The sequence below is a fragment of the Oratosquilla oratoria genome, chromosome 10 (genome assembly GCF_046742065.1).
Source record: "Oratosquilla oratoria isolate Oo_2021 chromosome 10, ASM4674206v1, whole genome shotgun sequence".
NCBI lineage: Eukaryota > Metazoa > Arthropoda > Malacostraca > Stomatopoda > Squillidae > Oratosquilla > Oratosquilla oratoria.
This window is the reverse complement of record NC_134786.1, coordinates 65,832,602-65,857,554: the sequence shown is the minus strand read 5'-3', so window position 1 is coordinate 65,857,554 and position 24,953 is coordinate 65,832,602. Positions and strand designations below refer to the sequence as shown.

At 40.2% G+C, this 24,953-nt stretch overlaps 1 protein-coding gene across 1 annotated transcript in view; it reads right to left on the bottom strand.

Moving 5' to 3' along the window:
* Positions 1-8,049: 8,049 nt before the first annotated feature.
* LOC143029284 (glycine receptor subunit alpha-4-like) overlaps positions 8,050-24,953 on the bottom strand; it is a 1,034,091-nt gene continuing 1,017,187 nt past the window's right edge. The window contains exons 9-13 of the mRNA XM_076192019.1: positions 21,883-22,112; positions 16,374-16,526; positions 15,719-15,973; positions 12,450-12,830; positions 8,050-9,187 (exon numbers count right to left, since the gene is read on the bottom strand). Of these exons, the coding sequence (XP_076048134.1) occupies positions 9,065-9,187; positions 12,450-12,830; positions 15,719-15,973; positions 16,374-16,526; positions 21,883-22,112 (1,142 nt within the window). The 3' untranslated portion in view covers positions 8,050-9,064. The remainder of the gene's footprint in view (positions 9,188-12,449; positions 12,831-15,718; positions 15,974-16,373; positions 16,527-21,882; positions 22,113-24,953) is intronic.

Genomic DNA, 24,953 nt, shown 5'->3' with positions numbered 1-24,953 from the left:
GTGAGGGGTGGGAGAGTGGGTGGGGTGGGAGAGTGGGTGGGGTGGGAGAGTGAGCTAGGGGTGGGAAAATGAATGTGAGATGGGAGAGTGGGTGGAGGTGGGAGAGTGGGTGGAGGTGGGAGAGTGGGTGGAGGTGGGAGAGTGGGTGGAGGTGGGAGAGTGGGTGGAGGTGGGAGAGTAGGTGGGGTGTGGGTGGGCGTGGGAAAGTGGGTGTGGGGTGGGAGAGTGAGTGAGCTATGAGCTAGTGGGTGGGGGGTAGGAAAGTGAGTGAGGGGTGAGAGTGTGGGTGAGGGGTGAGAGTGTGGGTGAGGGGTGGGAGTGTGGATGAGGGGTGGGAGAGTGAGCGAGGGGTGGGAGAGTGGATAGGGTGGCTGGTTGGTGTTGCTGCAATGCGCGAAGAGAACAATAATAGGATTTTTTTATTTAAGCGAATATACACATTGTCTTCCTGTACCGTAAACCTAATCAAAGAAAACGATAGTGGAGGTGGAAGAGGTGGTGGAGAGAGGGGGTAAAGGGGTTGTAGGAGAGACAATAGAAGTGGAGGTGGAGAAAGAGTAAAATGGAATAAGTGATGGAAATTGGTGGAATAATGGTGTTTCTGGCGTGCAGCGGCGCTTGGAGTGTTTGTTGTTCTTGTGAGCCTGAAGCTTGGAGTTTTTGTTGTTGTAAGCCCGGCGCTTGGAGTGTTGTTGTTCTTGTAAGCCTGGCGCTTGGAGTGTTTTGTTATTGTGAACGTGGCGCTTGGAGTGTTTTGTTCTTGTGAACGTGGCGCTTGGAGTGTTGTTCACATTTGAAACGTTTCATGTGTTCAGTGCTGTTTGCCCTGACGCATGTACCTGTACACATACACAGGCACAAATGCACACTCACACGTACACTCGTGTGCGCACATGTACACATACTCAAACGTACATGATCGCATGCTAACACGTTTTGGTGTAAGCTAAGAAAGATAATCATCTTGATCAGCTTAGACAAATAAAATAAAATAAAACAAAATAAAAGAAACTAAATATGGAGTGAATTACTAGTACTGTAATGGTAATCAAAATTACTAGATCATAAATTTCTTTCAAAAAAATATATAAAGAACGAAAACCTGACACTAACTTTCCACGTCAATATGTAAAAATATCAACATCCAAACTCACACGGTTAGGTAACTGCAATATGTGATCCAGGGTAAAAAACATTTTGATCAAACTATTGTTCGGGTCCAAAGGTCGTAAAAAAAAAAAAAAACGGACTGCAGAGGGTAACAGACGAAGAGAGATTGGGGAAAGTTGATTTGGAAATACTAGGAGAGAGGGAGAGGGAGAGAGAGAGAGAGGGAGAGAGAGGAAGAAAGAGAGAGAGAGAGAGTGTTAGGGAGAGAAAGAGAGACTACTGCCACTGATTCCGACGTGCAAATAAGTAGGAATATAAAGTGACATAAGATATAACAGACACAGACAGACAGACATACAGACAGAAATGTCACTTTCACTACGAAGGTAAAACTCTTATCACCTAATAAACATGCATGACCGTTACGCAGACGTTTTGAATTCAAATGGCGTCTCATGACCCATTGTCCTAACGGTTTTAACAACTTTGTGCAATTTGAAAGTTGCAGAGTGCCATTCTCTCTAGATACCAAGACAGGTTTACACGGCCCAAAGAGACATAACAGATAAATGGAAGCTTAAGACAATTGGCGAAGGTATCACACAAGGAGAGAAGAGAAAGAAAAGAGAGGAGATAGAAGAGAGAAGAGAGAAGGCGGAGGGAGGGAGAGAAATGAACAATTGTGTAAGGATATTAACCCAGCGATAAGACGATGTTTAGGTGTGTCAGCTTTATACAGAGTGGTCAGTGGTAATTAGGGAGTGTAAAGAGGAGAGAGAAGAGAGAGGAGAGAGATAGAGAGAGGGAGAGGTGAACAATTGTGCAGGGATAAGATGATGTCAGCTGTTTAGGTGTGTCAGTTTTATACAGAGTGGTCAGTAAAATGGTAGGGAGTGCAGAAGCAAATAAATAAGTCATTCTGACGTGTAATATTGATATTGCTGTTGTTGTTGTTACTGACTAGTTTGCTAGCGCCATCTTTGCGGATAATCTCGCGCCACTGTTATGCATTATCTTATGTTGATTTGGTGAGTCTAATGCGTTTATATTTTGGTTAATAGCTGGGTTCCTTGAAGGATGTTGTGGTAATACTGAGACGATAATACTTAAGAAGTTGCGGTTAAAAGTACTGAAATTTATACATTTTTATTGTGCAAATTATTGTGCAATTATTGTTTCTGTTAAATATTCATGTTTGTGATACAATAAAATGTATTTTCTTTTGCTGCCAATGCACCAAATATTCTGCAATATAATGTACATCTGTATAAAAAGAATAAAACATAAAATGGTTCAAAATTTCTGAGTGACATTACGTTGTATGGATTATATGTCCTTTGGGATGAAGTTATTTTTCATAAGGGAAATGGGCGTCACGAAATTCAGCCAATATTTCCCGTCCGCATTTTTTTTTATTCAAATCATAAACATTTATCTTTTCTCCTTTGACATCGAGTGTGGAGTAGTGGGGAAGATGTGTGTGTGTGGATGAAAAATATGGAATGGATGAAAGATGGGTTTTGTAATATGTATAAGTAGAATGGATGGACTCCTGGATTTTGCTGAAGGGATGGTGGATATATATATATATATATACTGTATATATGTATGTATATACATATACACTGAATGGTTCCCAGTGATCAATTAATATCTTTTTTCAACCACAAATCACTTTTAATTCCATGCCATCGCAGTCGAGACTGAAGAATCACTCGATGGAGGCATCCGTTGGAAATTAAAACGTGGACGAGCCGAGGATTCGAACCTAGCTAACCCGTAACAAAGTTACAGTGACTTAAACCAAGATCTCTCTTGATAGCGTATTGGTTTAAGTCACTGTAACTTTGTTACGGGTTAGCTGGGTTCGAATCCTCGGCTCGTCCACGTTTCAATTTCCAACGGATGTCTCCATCGAGCGATTCTTCAGTCTCGACTGCGATGGCATGGAATTAAAAGTGATTTGTTGAAAAAAGATATATATATATATATATATGTGTGTGTGTGTGTGTGTATATATATATATATATATTTTGCGACATAGCCCGCAGCGGGTCCCGGGAATCGAACTCACGACCACCTGCTCATGAGTTCGACACGGTATCCACGGGGCTACCGCGCGGCTCTTACTAATTTACAAAATAGAAATATTATGCCTGTTTCGATCATATTTTAGATGATCTAAAGTATAAGAGCACTGAAGATGTGGGTGAACTTTAAGATTTCATTGTACCTTGATGTTACCTGGAATATATAATCATTCTTGTGTCCTGGATAACTCGTTCGTTTGGAGATCACCCTAGAGGAATTGATTTCTAGGGTGGAAGGCTTTCACCCTTACCAGCAGGCACCCTGAAACAAACAAGAAAAAAATAGAAAAAAAAAAAATCAAACCTTGTATATCAATTGACCAGAGATTTGACCAAGTTGATATGCATTGCCCACTTAAAGTTTTGGAGTAAAGAAATTTTTTTGAAATACAAAAAAATAAATGAATAAATACATAAATAAAATAAAAATCACTTGAGGAATAAATAAAAACTCTTGTTCGAATCATCAGAGTTTATTGAAAGAGAGAATGTCTACCTTGCACTCCCCCCACCCTCCCACCCTTCCCCCCCCTCACCCCCGGGGGTCATCACCAAGGGTTCACAAGATGGGCGTCTTATTAAGGGCTCGGCACACCACACCTAGCGAGGGCTCACTACATGTCAGGGTAGGGAGATGTGGAGGCAAGGTTATCTGTATGGTGGAATACACTGCTTAAATGTAATATATATGTACACACATACATTGTTTCATGATGCGTTTTCTTTTTCAGTCTCTCCAAAGGAAACTTGGGCTCTCACGTACCTTCATGATGATTTTTTTTAATGTGAGGTCAAAGGTCACACCCCCATAACACGTGGTATTCTTTTCTTATCTCATATTGTGTGGCACTGATATGAAATTATTACCAAAAAATATGGGTAGTTATGGGTTTTTTCAGGATAGGTATGTTATTCTGAACAGGTCAGTAATATATACGTGGTTACACAAAGGTGAAGTGTATGTTTGTTTGTGTGTGTGTGTGTGTGTGTGTGTGTGTGTGTACATATGTATGTACACACGTGTACATAAATACAATTGATTGTAAATAAACTACTCAAACATATTTTCTCACACGTATACATACATAAACAGATGCGATACTTCCCAGGACTTGGAAAAAATGAAAACTGTTCTGAAAGATTATACATTTCTTTTCTGGTTTTGTGAATAGTGTGAGTACGGAGTGAACCTGAAAACGAGTGATTTGTTTTTTTCCATCAAGGGAGTGCAGCTTTGATAATGGATGATCAATCAGGCAGACACTGTTTGAACATTGAACACTTCTCTTGCATGCGCACCTGATCAGCAACATAAATGATTGGTTGTTGACCTAATTGATGACCTAAGCTTTGGACACTTTACTTAGCACTGTTATGATGACGTCATCACCAGCCTCCCTCCTTCCCTCCCTCACTCCCATTTGGGACTATGAAGACGAGGCAGGCGTTTTCTCACCTTAGTAACAAAAGCTGCAGTCATTTATACTTTGAGCAATAGTTTCTCTCTACCCTGTAAGAATATTAAGGTCCATTTCATTTTATATACACTGGTAATGTTATTGTCTGACTCCCCCCTCGCCTTCAATAGGAAAAAAAATCTGGGAGTGTTTGGGAAAACCGATGCATTGTCCAACAATTCTCTGTACAATTTAAGTTCCAAAACTCGCCGACATATTTGTGTTCCTCTAGCCCACTAATGAAATGACACGTTAGTCTCGCCATTCTGTATCGCAGATATGTCTGATGCGTGATAAGATGACGAAATTTACAAGAATAAAACGAGTTTTTTGTGTCACCATCTTAGACAAATACATCTTAATTTCAGCTATTTCAAATAAGGACAATTATCCTTAGTTCAGAAAGCCTTTCTGACACGACCATGAAATGCTAAAAAAAAAATTCAATTTGTTTCACAATCGTTCTGTACCTAATGTGGTTCTCATAGCAACTATACGCGATTTTTAATTTACGCGATTCTTTACGCGAACCTACGCGAATCTCCTTATGACCAGTGAGGATAATGTAATAATGACCTGGAGTTATATGAAAGGTGAAGAGATATTATGAGGGGTGTGGGGGAACGGATAATGAACCTAACTATGGATAGGAAGAAAATGGAAGGTGGTAGAGAGGAGGAATGAAGAGAGAGCTGTTGTAATGAGAGGGTCATTCCGAGCAACATTAAACTACGATTAGATTTGTCCTGGGTTTTGTATAATGTTATTGTTTTCGTATCAAAAGCTTGTGTGAGGGGTTACCAAGAACACTGGACTGTTATTGAAACTGTGATTATGTACATCCTCATTCTGTTATTAATCAGACGGGTTTACTAAGTGCAGGCAACGTTTCCCGAAGGATATACGTAGAAGTGCTCCTAGGATTTAAGGGTCAGTATCCTTGACGATATGAATGTGGTACTGCATGGCACTGGTGCCAAGGTCATCCAAGGTCACACTCCAAGAAGAGAACCTCGAGAATATCAAGAGAACCGTCTCACAACTTCGATTGGACCAATCCAGACATCGGTGTAGCTCTAAAAGTTCCTGTTTGCAGTCGCGGTGGATATAGCTTCTCAAAACCCATACAAAAATTGAGCACTATTATATGAGTCATACAGAAATGTATGTACAATTTTTACACGTATGCACATGTATACACGTATGCATATGACTTATGAATGATAATCTTTGGCGCATACATCGAACACAAACACGCGCACACATACTACTTCATATACTTACAAACCAATCTTAGAAAATATTTTCCAAATATTTTTGGCCAACCCTGGCGAGGTTGAAACCCGAAGTACATTTACATGTAATGATCAATGAAATGTTGATATATCTTTGGTCATTCTGGGAGAAATCTTATGGGTGTACATACAGGCGCAAACATCATTTGAGTATGAATGCAATGCCATATATAAATTTTCACATGGTTATCTATCAAACAGACCCGTGTGTGTGTGTGTGTGTGTGTATGTAAAATGTGTGTGTTTATGTTAATCAATATCTGTGTGCTTACAAATACACAAATGAGACTACACATAAATGTGTTACTTCATATAATGTACATATTTTTTCACACGTTCACGTGAATCCTTATCAATAAGCCCATACAAACACACACACACAAACACGCACACACACACACAAACACACACATACATACACACAATGTAGCCTAAGCTGAGAGTCTTATTAAGGAGAGATACACTACTAAGTGTCCTTAAAGACACAAATGACATCATCTGACCCGCAGAGAACTCGGCTTTCCGTCCTTTCGGACACGCAGAACGCGCCAACGAAGGAAGGTGATGAAGGTTAAGAAGCTTCATGTAAATGCGACCTACGTATACATGTATGTGTACATGTACGTTTACTAGGCGTGGTTCATGGGGGGAATGGAGTGCGGGGCGGGGATTGGGGATGTCTGGGTTTTGCTGGTATGGGATGTTTAACTGTAGATAAATATATACATCAGTTGGGTTATGTTTATGTTTTTTTGTTCTTATGGGGCTATTTTGTCCATTGGTTTCTTAGACACGGTAGTTAGCGTCTGTTTTTTAATTATTCATTTATCTATTTATTTATTATTTTCTTCTTCTTTTTTGGATTCTTTCTGTCGCTATTTTGTTGTCTTTGGTGTCTTTGTACATACGCAAAAATGACTAGAGTCAGGATACAGGAATATTAATCGAGAGACACTGTAGTTTAACAGTGTAAGTTCCAGTGTGATAACTTGTTCGGTTTTATGGATTTTGTTTTCCTCGCCCATAAATTTTTTGGTTATTTGTTTTTCACACCAAAAATATATATACTTTTTTTTTTAGTAATAACACTTTTCTCAAAAAAGCATTCACTTTTTGGGTAGTCTGTTTTTCACACACACATATTTTTTTAAGTAATCGATCCTTTCACTTAAAAGTTATTCACTTCACTTTTTTGGATCTTCACACCAAAAAAGCTATTCACCTTTTCTCACATAAAAATCTCATTTTTAAATATTAAAATGGGCTGTTTCATCTTTTTCAGAAAAACACAAATCACATTCCTCTCCAGAAAAAAAAATCTTTCCGAAACGATGTGATGACATCAGCTGAGTTGAGCTGAGCTTTGAATCTCACGCTAACAATCAATTCTCACGAATTGCCGTATACGTATCACTAGATGTACACTCACGCTTTGAGTCTAACTGAAAGAAGTGTGCATAGTCTCACACTATCATAACGACACTTCAATATAAATAGACAAATAAAAAGAAACAAGTGAATAAATAAATACATATGTAAAACAAATAAATAAAATAAATACATAAATAAAATAAATGAACAAATGAGTAAATGAATACATAACTAAAATAATTGAAAAAAAATAGATACATGAAGAGGATAAATAAATAGATAAAAACACACATAAATAAATAAATAAATAAATACATAAAGAAAACAGGTACACAAATAAATGAAATAAAAATAATAAATAAATGATACATAAATAAAACAATTTACCATGCAAGATAAATATATAAACATAATAGATAAAATATAGATAAATAAAAATATAAATAAATTTAATAAATTAATATAGTAGTAATTATATTATTATTCCGCACTTTCCTGCACGTCTTTGCGTCAACTGCCAAAGACAAACATCTCACTGTTTACGTTTAGACGCATTGTTCAACGTCTAGTGTCCCATTACGTCACTGAGCTCTTCTGCAACCGAGGAAGGTCGCGTTCCATTCTGGCATCGAGTAAAAGAAGAGTCTTCGATCTCCTGATGGGCTTCGGGGTCTTGGTCCTTCAGGATTCTTCAGCTTTTTGAGACCTCCTTCAGGTGTAGTTGGCTTTATTTTTTATTTTTTCTATTCTTTTTTTGGTCACCGGGATTGTTTCTACTCGAGTAGGTCATGCCGAGGACAAGAAAGAGATTGATTCAGATTCTGATCATCAAAGTTTGTTTTTTTGTGGAGGGGGAAAGGGGCGGGGGAAGGGAAGAAATGGGGAAGGGAAGGATTGGGTAAAAGGAAAACTGAAGGAAGGGAAGGATTAAGGAAAGGGAAGGACATAATATTGATCAAAATTGATCACCATTTCACGTGAGCACTTCAGATTAGGTTCTTGGCTGATTTGTTCATTCCGGGCGCCAAAGATGGAATAATTCAATATTTTACACTTAAAACAGAAATAATCTTGTTCCTCCGCCTTCTTACGCACTGCCTTGCGAAAAGTTGCCTCAGCCGGAAACGCGGTCACAGGCTCACTGATTTTCTATTTTTTTTTTTTTTTTTTACTTTTTATCATAATTCGAGTTATTCACAGTCACAGAATCCCGGCCACTGTGTCTTGTTGGGAACAAGCTTTTCTTAAAAATGTTTAAGAATATTGCAAGACTTTTTTTCTTTCTTTTTCTTTCTTTTTTTTTTTTTTTTTTTTTTTGGTCACTGGCCATTTCGAATAGTCGATTCACTCTTCCTCCACGTGAAACCAGTCCATCCTCATCTGGTGTCTCGACCTTTTCTATTCGTTATCAGGAGAGTTGCGGGTCACAAAACGAGAGGACGAGGAGGAGGTGGGCGAGGGGAGGACGATAATGACGATGATGATGATGAAAGAAGCGAGAAGAGACGATACAATGTGAAAACTACACCTTCAAGTGGAAAACGATTTCCAGTCTCGTGTGATGGATATTTTTCTTCCTTTTCTCTCTCTCTCTCTAATAAACATGGCAGTTGAGGTGAAGAGGGTTAGGGGCTGGGTGAGGTTGAGTAGGTGGGTGGAGGTCCTCAACTTAAACCTCCCCTTCCTCCTCCTCCTCCTCCTCCTCTTCCTCTTCATCCCAATGACAATGTCTCCATGGGCCTTAGGACCACTCATTGTAGAACACGCTCCAGTATATTATGTTGAGGACGGTGAAGGAGCACGGGAAGATAATGCGGGAGAGTCTGTCTATCAGAATGGCCTTCTCCCTACGCCGTTGCTGGATCTGTCAAAACAAACAAAAGAATCTGTAAGTCACAACAGAATTCTTGACCTGTGTTTTATGGGCTTATTATAGAATAGGCTTAGTAACTATAGAGTGAGAGCTGAAACTATTGTTTTAAGAGAAGTTTTGATCATTTTATGGATGGGGATGCTTAGAAGGAACGGACATGAAAGTGCCTCAGGTTGTCTAGCAGTCTCCTTTCATTCCTATGTTCTTATGTTATTGTTATTTCAAGATACGTGCAAAGGTTATCGACGGGTAAATACGCGTAGGACATTTTTTCTATTTATAAATTCATGTATCTATTCACTCATTAATGATATCTATTTACTTGTATAATTATCTATCAATTTACTTATTGACTGATTTATTCATCTATATATTTCCCTGTTAATTTGATTATTTATTATCTATTTATTAATTATATCTATTCATTTATCTATTCGTTTATTTATAAATTCATTTATTGTCGAGTGAAGAATCCCTGTCGTTCTTGTGACGTCACAAGAGAAATTTTACTTCCCACGAAGATCCGATGACCCAAGAAGCTTCTTTCTTTTCAAGGATGACGACAGACCGCAGAGTTGTGTTTCTTTCAAGACAACACTTTTTTTTAACATATATACCAAAGGCTTCTTCCCCCTTATAAGGGGGGTATCCAAATCAAAGGCATGTACCCACTCCCACCCAATCCACTCCCATCCACCTCCCTTGTCTCCCTCTCATCTTAGCTCCTCCTGGATGACGGGTCATCCCTGTCTCCTGCCCAATGCCCGGGTCGATGGCAATGCAGTAAGACACAGCATCTCCACAGCAGAGCAGCTTCACTTACATGACAACCTCTTTCTCTCCGTCCCCTCATCCGTAAAATAGAGAAGACGGAGAGAAATCCCTTCTAGTCTTTTTCTTACCTAAAATATATTCATTAAGTCATCGATAACACGGTTTTTCGTTCAACTTCATTGCCCATTCGTGTAAATATATCAAATTCAACACGGCCTAAGAATCTCGTGGTAAAATCAATCAAGACACCTTTCCCTAACAATAACTGCAGGAAACCAAACCCGTAAAAAGAAGAAGTAGTAGAAGAAGAAAAAGTAGAAGTAGAAGCAGAGGAATAATAATAATAATTGGAAGAAATAGAAGAAGAAAGAGAAGAAGGAGAAGAAGGAGAAGGAAAAGAAGAGGGAGGAGAAGAAGAAGATGAAGAAGAAGAAAAAGGAAAAGACGAAGAAGGAGATGGAGAAGGAGGAGGAGGAAGAGGAGAAGAAGAAGAATAGGAAGAAGTAGAAGAAGAAGTAGAAGGAAAAAGAAAAAGAAGAAGAAGAAGGAGGATGAGGATGAGAAGGATAAGACGAAGAAGGAGATGGAGAAGAAGGAGGAGGAGGAGGAGGAGAAGAAGAAGCAGAAGAAAAATCGAGAAACCTGACAAGATGCATATCAACCTTTCCAACACTACAGAGACGTTTACAATCCCTTTATCACAATTGTAGGAGTGGTGAGGTTCCCCTCCCACTCCTACAGATACCCCCCATACAAAATCTTCTCCTTCCTCCTTCTCATATCTTATATTCATCTCCCCTCCCCCCTCTCCCTTTCTCCCTCCCTTGTCTCCTCTCCCTACCTCCACTCCTCTCTAGCCTCCTCCCCTTTTAACTAGATTGGAGTATGAATACAAAAGTAAATCATTTAATCAAACTTTGTTCAGGAGGGTTAGGTATAGATAATTTAGCGTAGTGGTGAGGCAGAGAGGCGGAGTACATGTAATTGTTGAGGATGTGAAGTCTTTAGTTTTATTTCGAAGTAAACTAAAGCAAGTGTATTTCTTTATATAATATATTCACGATACGGATACCTCCCATATCCGAACTAATTGGGTCAGAGGGTGTTCGGATATGGGGGTTATTCGGATACACGAGGTAAAATCATCTCCCCCTCCCCCTCATCAGTCTCCACTCTGCCACTCCAGTGGTTGATTAAATTTAAATTCTGAATGAAAATTATATATATATATATATATATATATAATATATATATATATATTTATATATATATTATATATATACATATATATATATTATATATATATATATACATATATATATATATATATATATTTATATATATATATGTACATATATATATATATATATATATATACTGTACATCTTGTTCGGATAATGGCGAATCAGGACTGTCCGGATACGGTAGGGATTACCGTAGATATTACGTCTTGGATGCTCCTTGGCAGATTGCGTTAGAGCGTCGCCACTTACGGCGAAGGTCGAGGTGACGGCAGTTCGCACACTACCGCCAGCGAGTTGGATCATGGGCATGGATGACTGAATTCCACGCTACAAAGTCCTCTGTAAGGGGCACCGTCCTAGCCTCATGATAAGGGAAGTTCGCGATTTTACACCGAAGGTCAATCATTACGTCATAAAAGAAGCTCATTGATCTCTAAAGGCTGCGACGCAAAGACACATATTAGGCACACAGTCCCCAAGCAGAAGACGTCTTAAGCAATACTATTGCGCAATATTACGTATTGTATAATATTATTGACGTTGTAGGGATGGTATTGAAGAGGCACACGTGTTTACCCTATACATTTGATATCTTCAATATACTGTATCATTCTTCAATACCATACTTACACCGCCAATATAATATTGTACAATACGGAATATTGCGCAATAGTATTGATCGAGTAGGGCCCGCTTTAAGCCAACGTAGTACTAAGAACTGGAGGCAACTGTGCACGTAAGAACGGTATAAGTGAGTTTTATCATAAGACGTCCGTGTGCGCGGTTTCGCTTCTAAACAACGGAAGCTTATGGGAATCCACATCCCCGCCACACACCGACGCGGCCATGTGGCGCCACAGAGTCGCTCGTCTGCTCCGGGCCTTAGGGGGTTAATCACACTGGGATATTTTTCCTCCAACCTCCGATTAATCGAAGGAACCGCCCACCTCCAGCACTTTTGACACAGTAAAATCACTATGGTATAGTGTTTTGTTTTCTCAACAATTTACATAGAATGTCATTTGATATAATGGAGGAAAATTATTTACAGATTTCTTCCCGAAATATGCGGGCTGCACCTCTGCTCCAACAGTCGGAGGAAAAATGACCCAGTGTGATAATGTTTTAGCAAGTAGGGAGCCTTCTTCCCAAAGGCGACCTACTACATCCTAGATGGGAATCTACCACACGAACCAACACGCGGGGGACTCTCTCCCCGCATTCGAACCACCTACCTGGTGAACTTTGGCGCTAATCCCACCACCCCCCATCGGAGGGGGAGGGGGCGGAGGTGGTAGGTTGAAAGCCACCCCGTGTTGTGGGGGGGTGATATGCCCCCCAAGTGTGTAGTGTGGGGAAGAGGTGAGGTGGTGCTGGGTGTGGGTGAGATGAGGGTGGAGGGGCTGGGAAGCGGGGGTGTACAAAGGGGCGTGGGTGACGACATGGGCCGGGCATGAAGTGGAGGAAGAGGCAGCCGAAGAGGTGGAGGGGGCGGAAACGGCCGAAGAGGCAGCGGGGGGCTGAACGACGTCGACGGCTTCGACGGGGGAGATCCCGTTCAGGGGGGAAGCCACGGGGGAGGAGACGGGGGAAGCGATGGTGGTGATGGCTTCCAGCTGCATGGAATAAAGAGATTAGGTTATGGCAACACGTTGAGGTCAGCCGTCTTCGACGCTGGAATACTGCAATACTAAGAAGGCAAAGTGCTCTAGAATCAACGACGGGATTTCGTTTTTCTTTGAAAACCAGAAGAACAAAGTTAAAGGTATATATATCTAAATAAATTTATACCTATCTATTTATCTATCTATATATGTACATATATTTTTTCTATTTAATTATTTACTTCTTTATTTATTTACTTAATGATTACTTTTATCTATTTTAGTGCGGAAGTGATATGTGGAGATGACGCAAGATTTGCGTGGAAAAAAATTCGATATATTGATCTATCTATTGATCTTATCTATCTGCATACATGTGTATATAGCTATATCTATCTATCTATATATATATATATATATAGATATATATATATATATATATATATATATATATATATATATATATATATATATATATATATTGACGCAGTCTTGCAGCCAAGAGTAATTTTGCACCAACTCCATCGCGCTCGAATCCGACTTGTTTTCATTACAACACGAGATCAGTGTACGCTTACAAAATAACAACTCTCCTTCATATATATATCCATTTATTCACTTCATATCTAACCAAACACAGGAATAACATACAACTTTCTTTGTGTATAAACATTTCATAACAAGTTGTGTTTTAATGAATATATTACAAACTTCCATTTACTTCCCGTCACGACGTCGCGTTGTTAGGGAAATCTAGTTCAAATGGGAATGAACGTGTTCAAATTATTATATTTTGTTCATGAAAATAAGACTATGTATCTATTTCGCATTGTAAAGAAGTTTCAGTTTCCTGTTTATTCTGAATTCAAACGAGAAAGTTTTTTTTAATATTTTACTATATGCACATCTATTTCCTTCATAAAGGTTTTATAATTGTTCGTTTAGAATTTTTTTGGAAAGAGTATATATGTGAAATAAATATTACATGAATATCAAAGATTAATCTTGCACAATCTCGAAAACATATCAAAAAGCTGTAACTGAAATTTCCTGAAAAGACGAAGAGTGCAGGGTGATCTAACAGAGGCGTTCAAATGAGTCAAGGGTTTTAACAAGGGTGATGCGGGCAAGGTCATTTTATTAAGACAGCAGGGCAGAAGAGGTGAGGGTGCCTACTAGTCCTACTAGCAGGCAGAAACGGAACATCAGGCAAAAGTGGAATGCGATCTACAGTGCATGCTCAGAGGGTCCAAAATATCGCATCGAGTGACTTCGGGTATGTCATAGTTATGTTATACTATGCTCTACGTTGTTATATTATTTCATATTGTTATATTTGGTTTCGACACATGGAAAGAATGAGCGAAGAAAGATTAGTAAAAGAGGTGTATAAGGCAGAGGTAGGAGTGAACATGAGGGGATGACCAAGGATGAGATGGACGGATGGGGTAAAAGGGGCATTGGGAAAGAGGGGAATGTCTGTTGAGGGAAGAAGGGAGAAGGCAGAAAATAGGGATGAATGGAGAATGGTTGTGTATGGATGATGCTGTGATACAGGAAAGGGAGTGGGTGTGGGATGAAGGGTGAGGGAGTATGCGTGAAAAATAAATTGACGCAGCCCGAAGGGATTTCTCCCCGTCTTCTCTATTTCTGCATGAGGGGACAGAGAGGGGAGGGGTCGCCGATTTAATGAAACGGCCTTGCTGTGGATGTGCTGTGTCTTGCGACACAGTGGCGAGATGCAGGTATGACTCGTCATCCAGAAGGAGCCAAGATAAGAGGGAGGGGGGGAGGGAGGGAGGGAGGGAGGGCGTTGAATGGAACTGGAGTATGTGGGGATGGAATGGGTGGGAGTGGATTTTATGCCTTTGTTTTTTGGCTACCTCCCTTGTAAGGGTGAAAAAGCCTTTGGTATATGTATGTATATGTTGTAATGTTCTGTTTTTTGCTGTTTTATTATGTTGTTATATCATTTCATGTTATATCATGTTGTTATGCTATGTTATGTATTTGATAAAGCTTTAACAAGCGAAACGTCGTATCAATAAAGTTTCCGTCCTCTCTTGGTGTTTCATTTTATGTAATGTTACATTATGTTATGTTACGTTGTTATGTTGTGTCATATTATGTTAGACTTGACTGGTTTGGGCTGGGTTTGGTTAGGTTATTTTAGACTAAGTTAGGCTATTTAGTTATTCATTAATTTTTTGCCTATTACACTGGAAGAGCACTGAGGTGGGAGTGGAGAAAACATGCATTACTATCATTGAACACATCGTTAGTTGCATTGATGTCCTTCAAATACTCAAATCCAGTAATCACGGAACCTCGATCCTAGGACCTCATAGTTACGAGTCCAGTCTGCTACCATCTTCCCTGCAGAGTGAACAGGATCGGAACCTAGAATAGCTTCCTAGCCTACAGTACGTAACCGGTTCGATTCCCGTTATATGTTTTGCATGACAAGATGGTAGCAGACTGGACTTCTATTCGCCAGAGCCCGGGATCGAGGCCTGGTAGCTGCTGGTTCTGATTACTATGCTGATGATTATCATGATTATTATTATTATCTTATTACTATTATGTCTTAAAGAATGACGGTGAGGGGACGAGGAGGAAGGGTCGTTGTGTAAATGAAGCAGTTGGCTCTGCTGTGGATGTGCTGTGCCTTGCTGCATTGCTTCTGACCCGGGCAGTGGGCGGGACATAGGGATGACCCTTCATCCACGAGGAGCTAAGATAAAAGGGAAAGAAATGGATGACCGATGGAAGTAGGATGGATGGGAGTGGATGCATGCCTTGGCTGGCTACCTCCCTTATGAGGTGGAAAAAAGACTATTGGTATACAGATATGTAGATTATAATATGAAGAACAGTTTATCCAATCAACATCAGCTTACTTCAGAGGGAGGACAGGTGAGCTTGCGTCCGTTGGCCCGTTTCTCCGCGACCGCCCGGGTATGGTTCACCCGATGGGTGAGACTGGGTGGCGTGTTCCTATGGGAGAGCGACGACGTGCTACGATGGGTGACCGTGGGTGTGGTGGTCTGACTCGCTCCTCCACCAGACCGGATAGACCGGACCGGGGAATCGTCGACCGGATTGGCCAGACTCAGTCCCAGACACTCTGGCGCGGAGAGCTTCTTCGGAGCTTCCTGTTGGTGATAGGGGAGGACGGGTGTGTGTATCGAAGAAGATCGAGCCAGGAGAAGTAACAGCAGAAGGGTCAAAGAAGGGGAACAAGGCAGGCGGGGAGGGAGGGAAAGTGTGGGGGGGAGGTGGCATATGGTGTAAATGATTTTTTTTTTTTGGGGGGGAGGGGGACTGAGGGGGAGGGGGGTGTATCATGTAAGAGGGCAGGGGTGTCGTCAAAGTGAAATGTGGAGGTGATGGAGTGGTTTTATATGCGGAGATGACAGTACCTCCTCCACCTTACACCCTCCACCCTCCATTCCTCGTGAAACAGTCTGATAGAAGAACAGACTGTTACCTTCTTCTGGAGATCCCTACCCTTCCCATTTCAACTCCGTCCCTTGAGGTTAACCCCAGACATACCTCCTGGTGGCTGGTGATCTGAAGGAGGGTTCTGGGCCGCTTCCTCTTCTCTGTTTCTTCAGTGACATCGCCGAGGACGACGTTCACGAGCGCGTACTCCATCAACGAGAAGAAGACGAATACAGTGCATGAAGACATGAACACGTCTATGGCCTGGGGGTGAAGAGAAAGAGATAGAGACTGGAAGGGGTCCTAAACTACATGTGTACAGATTGTCCTTAAAGTCTGGACACATAGGAAATATCATTATTCACAACTAATTTGGTTTCGTGGAATGGCCTCCTTGTTCACCAGACCTTAGCCCCCTCGACGACATCATTTTCTGGGGATATGTTTAACGGGGTGTACTCAATAAACGTTAAAAGATACGGGACACCTGAGGTAGCGCCTATGTGTCCCATCTAGGGACAAATGTCCTCTACCCCCTTCCAGGAACAAATGTCCCCCACCCCAATCTAGGGACAAATGTCCTCCATCCCCATGCAGGGACAAATGTCCCCCATCCCCATCCAGGGACAAATGTCCTCCACCCCCGTCTAGGGACAAAAGCCCTCCACCCCATCCTAGAGAAAAAATCACTCATCTCTTTTGGAAATCTCCACATCATAGGAGACTTTAGGAACATCATGTAGATTCCAGCGGTCTTGAGGATATTATAGAAGTGCAGGGCTTTCATTACAATGCACGAAGGTTCCAGAGGTCTCGAGAACCTGCGTTTCTATCCTTGAGGACAATATCATATCGAAGAAATAGTCAAAGAAGCTGTAAAAGATGTTTCTAAATACGAGTAACAGAGAGGATGGGAAAAATCAAAAGTAATCAGCATTCTTCGTTGAATGGAGAGTAGTCTTCAGTAAAAAAAAAAAAAGGTGTGACTCTGGTCCGTGGGGTGTCATTCACGTCCCTAAAGCATTGGCGGGATAGGAATTATGCGATTAGTACCCCGGGGGGTTGGGGAGAAGGCATACGCACGGGAAATTAGAGAATAATAAGGCTGTGGTCTTAGTAGTAGGGTCCTTAGTAAGGCATTTCTACATAAAACAGGAGGCGCAGATTGGTACATTTATGATGATGTGGGGGATACCCTCTCCTTTCCCCTTATCTAGGGACAAATGACCTCCCCTTCCCCATCTAGGGACAAATGTCCTCCCACCTTCCTCCCGTCTAGGGACAAGTGTCCTCATTACCCCTCCCCCCCCGGTCTAGGGACAAATGCCCTCCCCCTGTCTCCATCTAGGGACAAATATCCTTCCGCTTTCCCCCATGAAGGGACAAATGTCCACCTCTTCTCCCCGTCTAGGGACAAATGCCCTCTCCCTCCTCCTTATCTAGGGACATATATCCTTCCTCATTTCCCCTATCTAGGGACAAATGTCATCCTCCTTCCCCATCTGGAGACAAATGGCCCCCTTTCCCCCTCGCATAGGGACAAATGTCCTCCCACTTTCCCCTATCTAGGGACAAATGTCCTCCACCTCCCCACCATCTAGGGACAAATGTCCTTCACCTCCCCCATCTAAGGACACATGCCCCCCCCCAATCTAAGGAGAAATGTCTTCCCCTCTGCCCTATATTGGGACAAATGTCCTCCCCCTTCCCCCATCTAGGGACAAATGTCCTCCGTCCCCATCTAGGGACAAATCACTCCTCTCTTTTGGAAATCGCCACATCATGGGATTTTGGGTGAGTGGAGACAAGACGCGATGACCCGCAGTGTCAGCAAACAAGGCAAAAAATTCAGTAATATGTAAATAAGAACACAAAAATGAAGGAGACTGCAAGAGACCATAAGACCTGCACTAGGCAGTTATATGTTCTTTACCACCTGTCATCACTATCCATAAATTCATCTAATCTTCTCAAACAACCAAATGTTTCAGCGCTCACTAACTATTGTCTATTCCTTTTAACTTATTGGGGATTTCTCAAAGACCAAAAACAAAAAATTATCCTTAGTTAACGATCATAGCGAAATCCACACGCTTTATGAAAAATAGGAAAAATAAAAAAAAATACAGAAACTAATGGCACAGAAATAGTTCCCCACTTTACATCACAGACAACAGTCCAATATTTCTTCCGTTGATGGAAACAGGTCATGAAAACATGGTCAATTGTTCATTACAAATGTTGGTACTTTGGTGATAAAGGATAACAACGTTGTGATTAATCTCTGGACTCAGGTCATCAGTCAAGAGTTGATTAGTAAACAGGACGTTTCAACCTTTCATTTCTAGAGAACATTTTGACACGTCATGCCTAGCCATTTTTTTTCAATGGGATATTTTGGTCAGGACATTTTAACCACTGCATTTTGGCATTTTTCCTATGTATCCGTCAAGTCTAAGCTATTTTTCCACAATAAGACAATTTGGCCAGGACATTTTAACCTCTCTCCAATTAATTTACCGTAAAAAAAGTAATATATATATATATATATATATATATATATATATATATATATATATATATATATATGTATATATATATATATATATATATGTATATATATATATATATATATATATATATATATACATATCTGGACATTTTGGTCTTTCTCTGGGTAATTTACCTTAATATATATGTATATATATATATATATATATATATATATATATATATATATATATATATATATATATATATATATATATATATATATATACACATATCTGGACATTTTGGTCTTTCTCTGGGTAATTTCCCTTAATTTACTCGTCAAGAATAGACTACTTTTTCACAAGAAATTTAGGCTAGGATATTTTGACCAGGACATTTTCACCTCTCCTGTTAATTTATCGTTATCCGTGTACGTTTTCCAAATCTAGTTATATAGTAATAACCGGGACTTAAACATCTTTGAATAAAAATTAGAAGCATCTACGCATCTCTATGATCCTAGAAACGGATCCTCAGAGTAGTAATGGAGCGGAATTGTGAAAACGTATTTAGGAAACTGAGCATTTTTTACAATGCATTTTACACACGCGTTTCACAAAAATACCTTTTTTGAGTGTTACATTGTGGCCCAGAGGAGAGAGTCTGATTGTATTTTGTGATTGTATTCAATTTCCGAATTGTTGGCTATTCACCCAGAGGAGCCAATTAAGCATCTAGCTAACTAACTAGTCTCTGCGTAACAACGCGTCCTAGTATAAAAAAAAGTTTATACAGACACATTTTTTCCCGCCAGCAACTTATTTTTTTCCTCTCTCTGCAAGTCTACACAGTTCCAAGAGATTCTTTCCATCCCCATGATGGAACAGAGAATTAAATGTTCCCCTTTTTAGTAAGCTAATGAGCGGTGTTAACTTTTTTCTCCAAGAGAGAGAGAGAGAGAGAGAGAGAGATAGAGAGAGGGGGGGAGAAAGAGAGAGAGAGAGAGAGAGAGAGAGAGAGAGAGAGAGAGAGAGAGAGAGAGGGGGGGGGGAGAGAGAGAGAAAGAGAGAGAGAGAAATATTCGGTGATTGCAGCTCCAGCCTGGGGTAAACATCTCAATAACTGCGTTTGCATCAGTTATATTTTCCGGCCTCTAACCATGGTAATTACATGCGTGTTTTGGGAAGATAAACGAACGCTCGCCCCCTTTCCCTGTTTTATTTTTATATTATTTATCTGTTTTTTGTTTGTTTGCTTATCTATTTATTTGTTTGTTTACTCATCATTTCAGTATTTCTCTTTTTTACTAGTAATCGTATTTGCTTGGTCCTGATTCCATCCTTACTCCTCCTTCCACTCATGTATACATACATAAAGTATACATAGAGTACACATGTATCAGTGTTATACAAATACTGTAGCTTATAGTACATGTACTCCTTCGGATTTACTTGTTATATACAAATCAATGATAACATTCTTAATGTGGCCACATAGGAGACGCTATGTTACTTCAGAGTTTAGTTATTAATCATTCCGGATGCTCGAACCCTGCCGCTAGCGAGTTGGACCAAAGGTACAAAGTCCCCCTGTGGCGGGCACCGCCCTAGTCTCCTGATTGGGGAAGTTCGCGACGTTAAATTGAACTATTATTGGTCATCTTTCCTAAGAAACTGAAAACACTGAAAACGTTTATAGAAAACGTCTCCAGGTCCTCCGAAACATTAAGAGTTTAATATGCACAGAGGAAGATGGAAGAGGAAGACGCGGGTCTAGTCCCGAGTTTATTCCTGACCGTCAGCTCTGAACAAGAGTATAATACCTCTGAAGAAGCTCAAAGCGAAACCGGTCAGGAATAAACTCAGAACTAGAACCGTGTCTTCTTCCACCTTCATCAACATTGAAGAAGCTCAAAGCGAAACCGGTCAGGAATAAAATCAGAACTAGACCTGTGTCTTCTTCCACCTTCCTCAACATTGTCACCATGTCTTATCATTAATATGCATAGCTTCAATGCAAAAAGAGCAAACAGGTGCGCCTAAGAAATCGACCTAAAGTGGTGTTTTTTGAATTGTAAACGGTTTTGTTAATTGAAAATTGTTATGAACGTGTACTTGGCATATAAATGATGTTTTGGATTTGGGAGAAAGAATATATAGTTAAAGAAAGCGCAGTAGATTTGGAGGGGTTACGAGATACAGCAAGACTCGTTTCACACGTATCGACTTTTCGCCGTGCGTCGTCCACGACACGACGTCGTGCCCTCAAATAACCCTGGGTGTCTATAGACGCTTTCACACGTCACGACCACGTGTGAAAGCGACCATATACGCCCGTAGTTATTTGAGAGCACGACGTCGTGTCGTGGACGGCGCACGGCGAAAAGTCAATACATGTGAAACGAGCCCAAGAGCAGTGTGATCTTTGATAAAGAAAACGGGATGAGGGTATTGTAGTGGATAAAAGAAAGTGGAATGGTCTGAAAGGAGTATTTTTGTTTTGTTTTTGTTTTGGAAAGTGGGGGGACGAGAAAAAAGGGAAATTGAGTCAACAAGAGAAAGAAAGAAAAAACGAAGAAAAAATGGATGTAGTGGGAAAGGAGATGCTGAGTAGAGGAAAGGTGGGGGAGAGAGGAACAAGGCAGGAATGGGAAATTGAATGTAGAAAGGTAAAGAAAGGGAATGAAAAAGACTCGGGCGGTCAGGAAAGGGGAAAATATAAGAAATAAAAAGTGAAGAGAGAGAGAGAGAGAGAGAGAGAGAGAGAGAGAGAGAGAGAGAGAGAGAGAGAGAGAGACGAGTAACTCGTGTTGTTGTTAGGACCTAAATGAACAGATTATTTTTTTTTTCTTGAAGAATTGGAGTATGTTTTCCTGCACCTATTGTGCTTTGATAACGTGTCCATGCTTTTTAGTGGTGTCTTATTTCTTTGGATGATGGTTTGTCTATTGAGGTGAATTATCTTCATCATAAAGACGAGTCCACATTACAAATATTGTCTGTCTATATCAACCACTGACCAGACATGAGCATTCTCATTCATAAAAACATAAAAAAATTGTAGATTGATATCTGCTTCACATTTCGACACGAAGAAAAACAAAGAACCACTGAAAAAAAACACTCACCTTAATATAGGAAACGGGCGGCAGGGATTTTTGCGAATTCGCGTGCTGCGTGGACAAGGTCAACAGCGAGGTCACGCCCAAGGTCACACGGGCTGGGACAGCCTCGGGTCGTATCCAGAAGGAGATCCAGGACATGATGACGATGAGGCAGGTCGGGATGTACGTGTGGAAGAGGTAATACCCGAGGCGTCGCTTGAAGGTGAAGATGATCTCGAGGCAGGTGAAGTTGCCTGCGCACAGGAGAGACATGCTTGCTGGGTTACACACAGTGGAAGGTGGTGGTGGATGGGGGCTTAGTAGTAGTTTAACAGCTGTAGCAGTAGTAGTACCAGTAATAGTAGTTGTTGTTTAGTAGTAGTAGTAGTTAGTAGCAGGAGTTGTAGTAGCAGTAGTGGTAGTAGTAGTAGTAGTAGTAGTAACAGTAGTAATAGTATTAGTAGCAATAGCATTAACCCATTCAACTCCGATGACAAGATGTCTTGTCATTTGGTCAAATAAAACAAAAAATCATAAAACACCAAAATGTTTGATCAAACACCAGAAAAATATGACGTCAGTCCTCGCTTCGCTGCGAGCGAAGCGAGGATTGACGTCATATTTTTCTGGTGTTTGATCAAACATTTTGGTGTTTTATGATTTTTTGTTTTATTTGACCAAATGACAAGACATCTTGTCATCGGAGTTGAATGGGTTAATAGTAGTATTTGGTAGTGATAATAATTATAATGATAATAATAATGGTAATAATAATGATAATTAATGATAATGATTGTAATAATATCTATCGCTGAGTATGGGCAAGAAGAAAACAATTTGAGCATTTTGTAACAAAGTTTGCTTCTCAAAGGATATTGAACAAATTTCTGTTCAATAAAAAATTATGATGATTTACACTGGCAAATATTACATTGACAGGAGACCTTTTGGCCTATGACAAGGTCAGGTGCAGAAATGGTAACAAAGAAGGAAGAGGAAGGAGCGTTGAACCCAATGGTTGTGTTTTTATGTAAACAAACTGACACAAAATGTTGCACCACACACACACACACACACATATATATATATATGTGTGTATATATATATATATATATATATATATATATATATATATATTTGAGAGTCGTTATGAGAAATGGAAATATGCTCTACCATTGCGATTCGAACCCTTGCATGAGTTCTTGCTTCTTACTAAGGAAGGACTATACCGTTGTATAAATCCATTGACCGTTAAAAGGAACGACCTGGTAGAGCATATTTCCATACACACACAAATGCATATATATATATATATATATATATATATATATATATATATATATATATATATATATATATATATATATACATAAGTGTGTGTGTGTGTGTGTGTTGCAAGAATCACTTCAGGAAAACATATACTAAAACCTCAGCACCGAAATTCAAAATTGCATTTATAGAGTCAAACCAGAAGGTGTCTCAAGACTGATTTGTAAAAATATACATATTTCCCACTCACAAATTGGAGGAAACCTGCAGAGTACACATATCCGAATCTCATTCGTTGTTTTGAAATGGGACCAATTCTATTACTGCACCACTGATTGGGTTTTGCAGTTTGGTGACGAAGTTACCGACAAGGGGGGAGGAGAACGATGGGTAGGAGAGCTCGTCTTATTCTTCTTTATGCTACATGGAGACCTGGAGGCTCTCAAAAGAAACACCACGAATGAAGACGGAGCCTTTATTAGTACGACGTCTTGCTTATCGCAGCTGTGCCAAGTACACAGTCGTGGTACGCATATTTGAGGACAAGAAATAAAAATAAATAAATAAATAGATAAATAAATAAATAAAAAGGGGGGGGGGTTGGAGCTCAGGAAAGGATAAGGAGGAAATCTTGTCCGTATGCGGTAGGATATTTGTTCACCTCCTATGAAGAAATACGAAAGGGGAAGAAATAAGGAGTGGGGGCACCTGTTCACACTTCAGTCATCCTTGAGGTTCCTTGTCGAAGTGGGATAATGTCCATAGCACAGTGTAATAGGATGTATGGGCACCTCGATCTCAAGCTGAACTTCGAGTCTTATTTGAGGTTCCTCATCGAGGTGGGAAAACGTCCACAGCACAGAGTGATAGGCTGTATGAACACCCCGAACTCAAGTTGAACTTTGAGTCTTATTTGAGGTTCCTCATCGAGGTGGGAAAATGTCTACAGCACAGTGTGAATGTATGTATACTTCGAACTCAGGTGTCTGTATACTACCAAACACTTCGAGTCTTTTCTTTCGTTCCATATCGAAGTAGAAAATGTTCACAATACGGCTGGATAGGTTGTAATACGCTAATCAATTCGAAACTAAGATAGAATTTCCCATGTCACACGTACTGGAGAGAGATGTGTATCTATACCTATACATCTTGTTTCGTATCTATATCAATACCTACATCGGTACTTATAACCATATCTATCTATGGGAAAGGAAAAGAAACATTCGAGAGTATATACATCGAGAGACAGAGAAAGAGAAACTGTGTAGTGTCACTATGGCAATGAAAGATGTGTGGTCCTGGGAGGGAGGGAGAGAGAGAGAGAGAAAGAAAGAGAGAGAGAGAGAGAGAGAGAGAGAGAGAGAGAGAGAGAGAGAGAGAGAGAGAGAGAGAGAGAGAGAGAGAGAGAGAGAGAGAGAGAGAGAGAGAGAGAGAGAGAGAGAGAGAGAGAGAGAGAGAGAGAACATCACAAGGGCCATCGGGCGAGGTGGACGACAACCCTGAAGCGGCAAACTGTCACCAAAAGATAATTCGTCTCCCTAAGGGAAGTTTCTAAAATTGGCAACTCTTCAGTACTCGACACAAAAATTTCCGAAATTTAGAAAATGTCCAGCCACTTTATAAATAGACTAGTATATGCATTTACAGTTGGCAAAGATTTTCTAGAAATTTTCTGTTATGGCGGCGCCTTGGAATTTGGTAATAAGGATATGTGAAACTGTAATAGCGATTTTGTTATACACACACACACACACACACACACACACACACACATATATATATATGTATATATATATACATGTCATGTAATATTACACGTACAC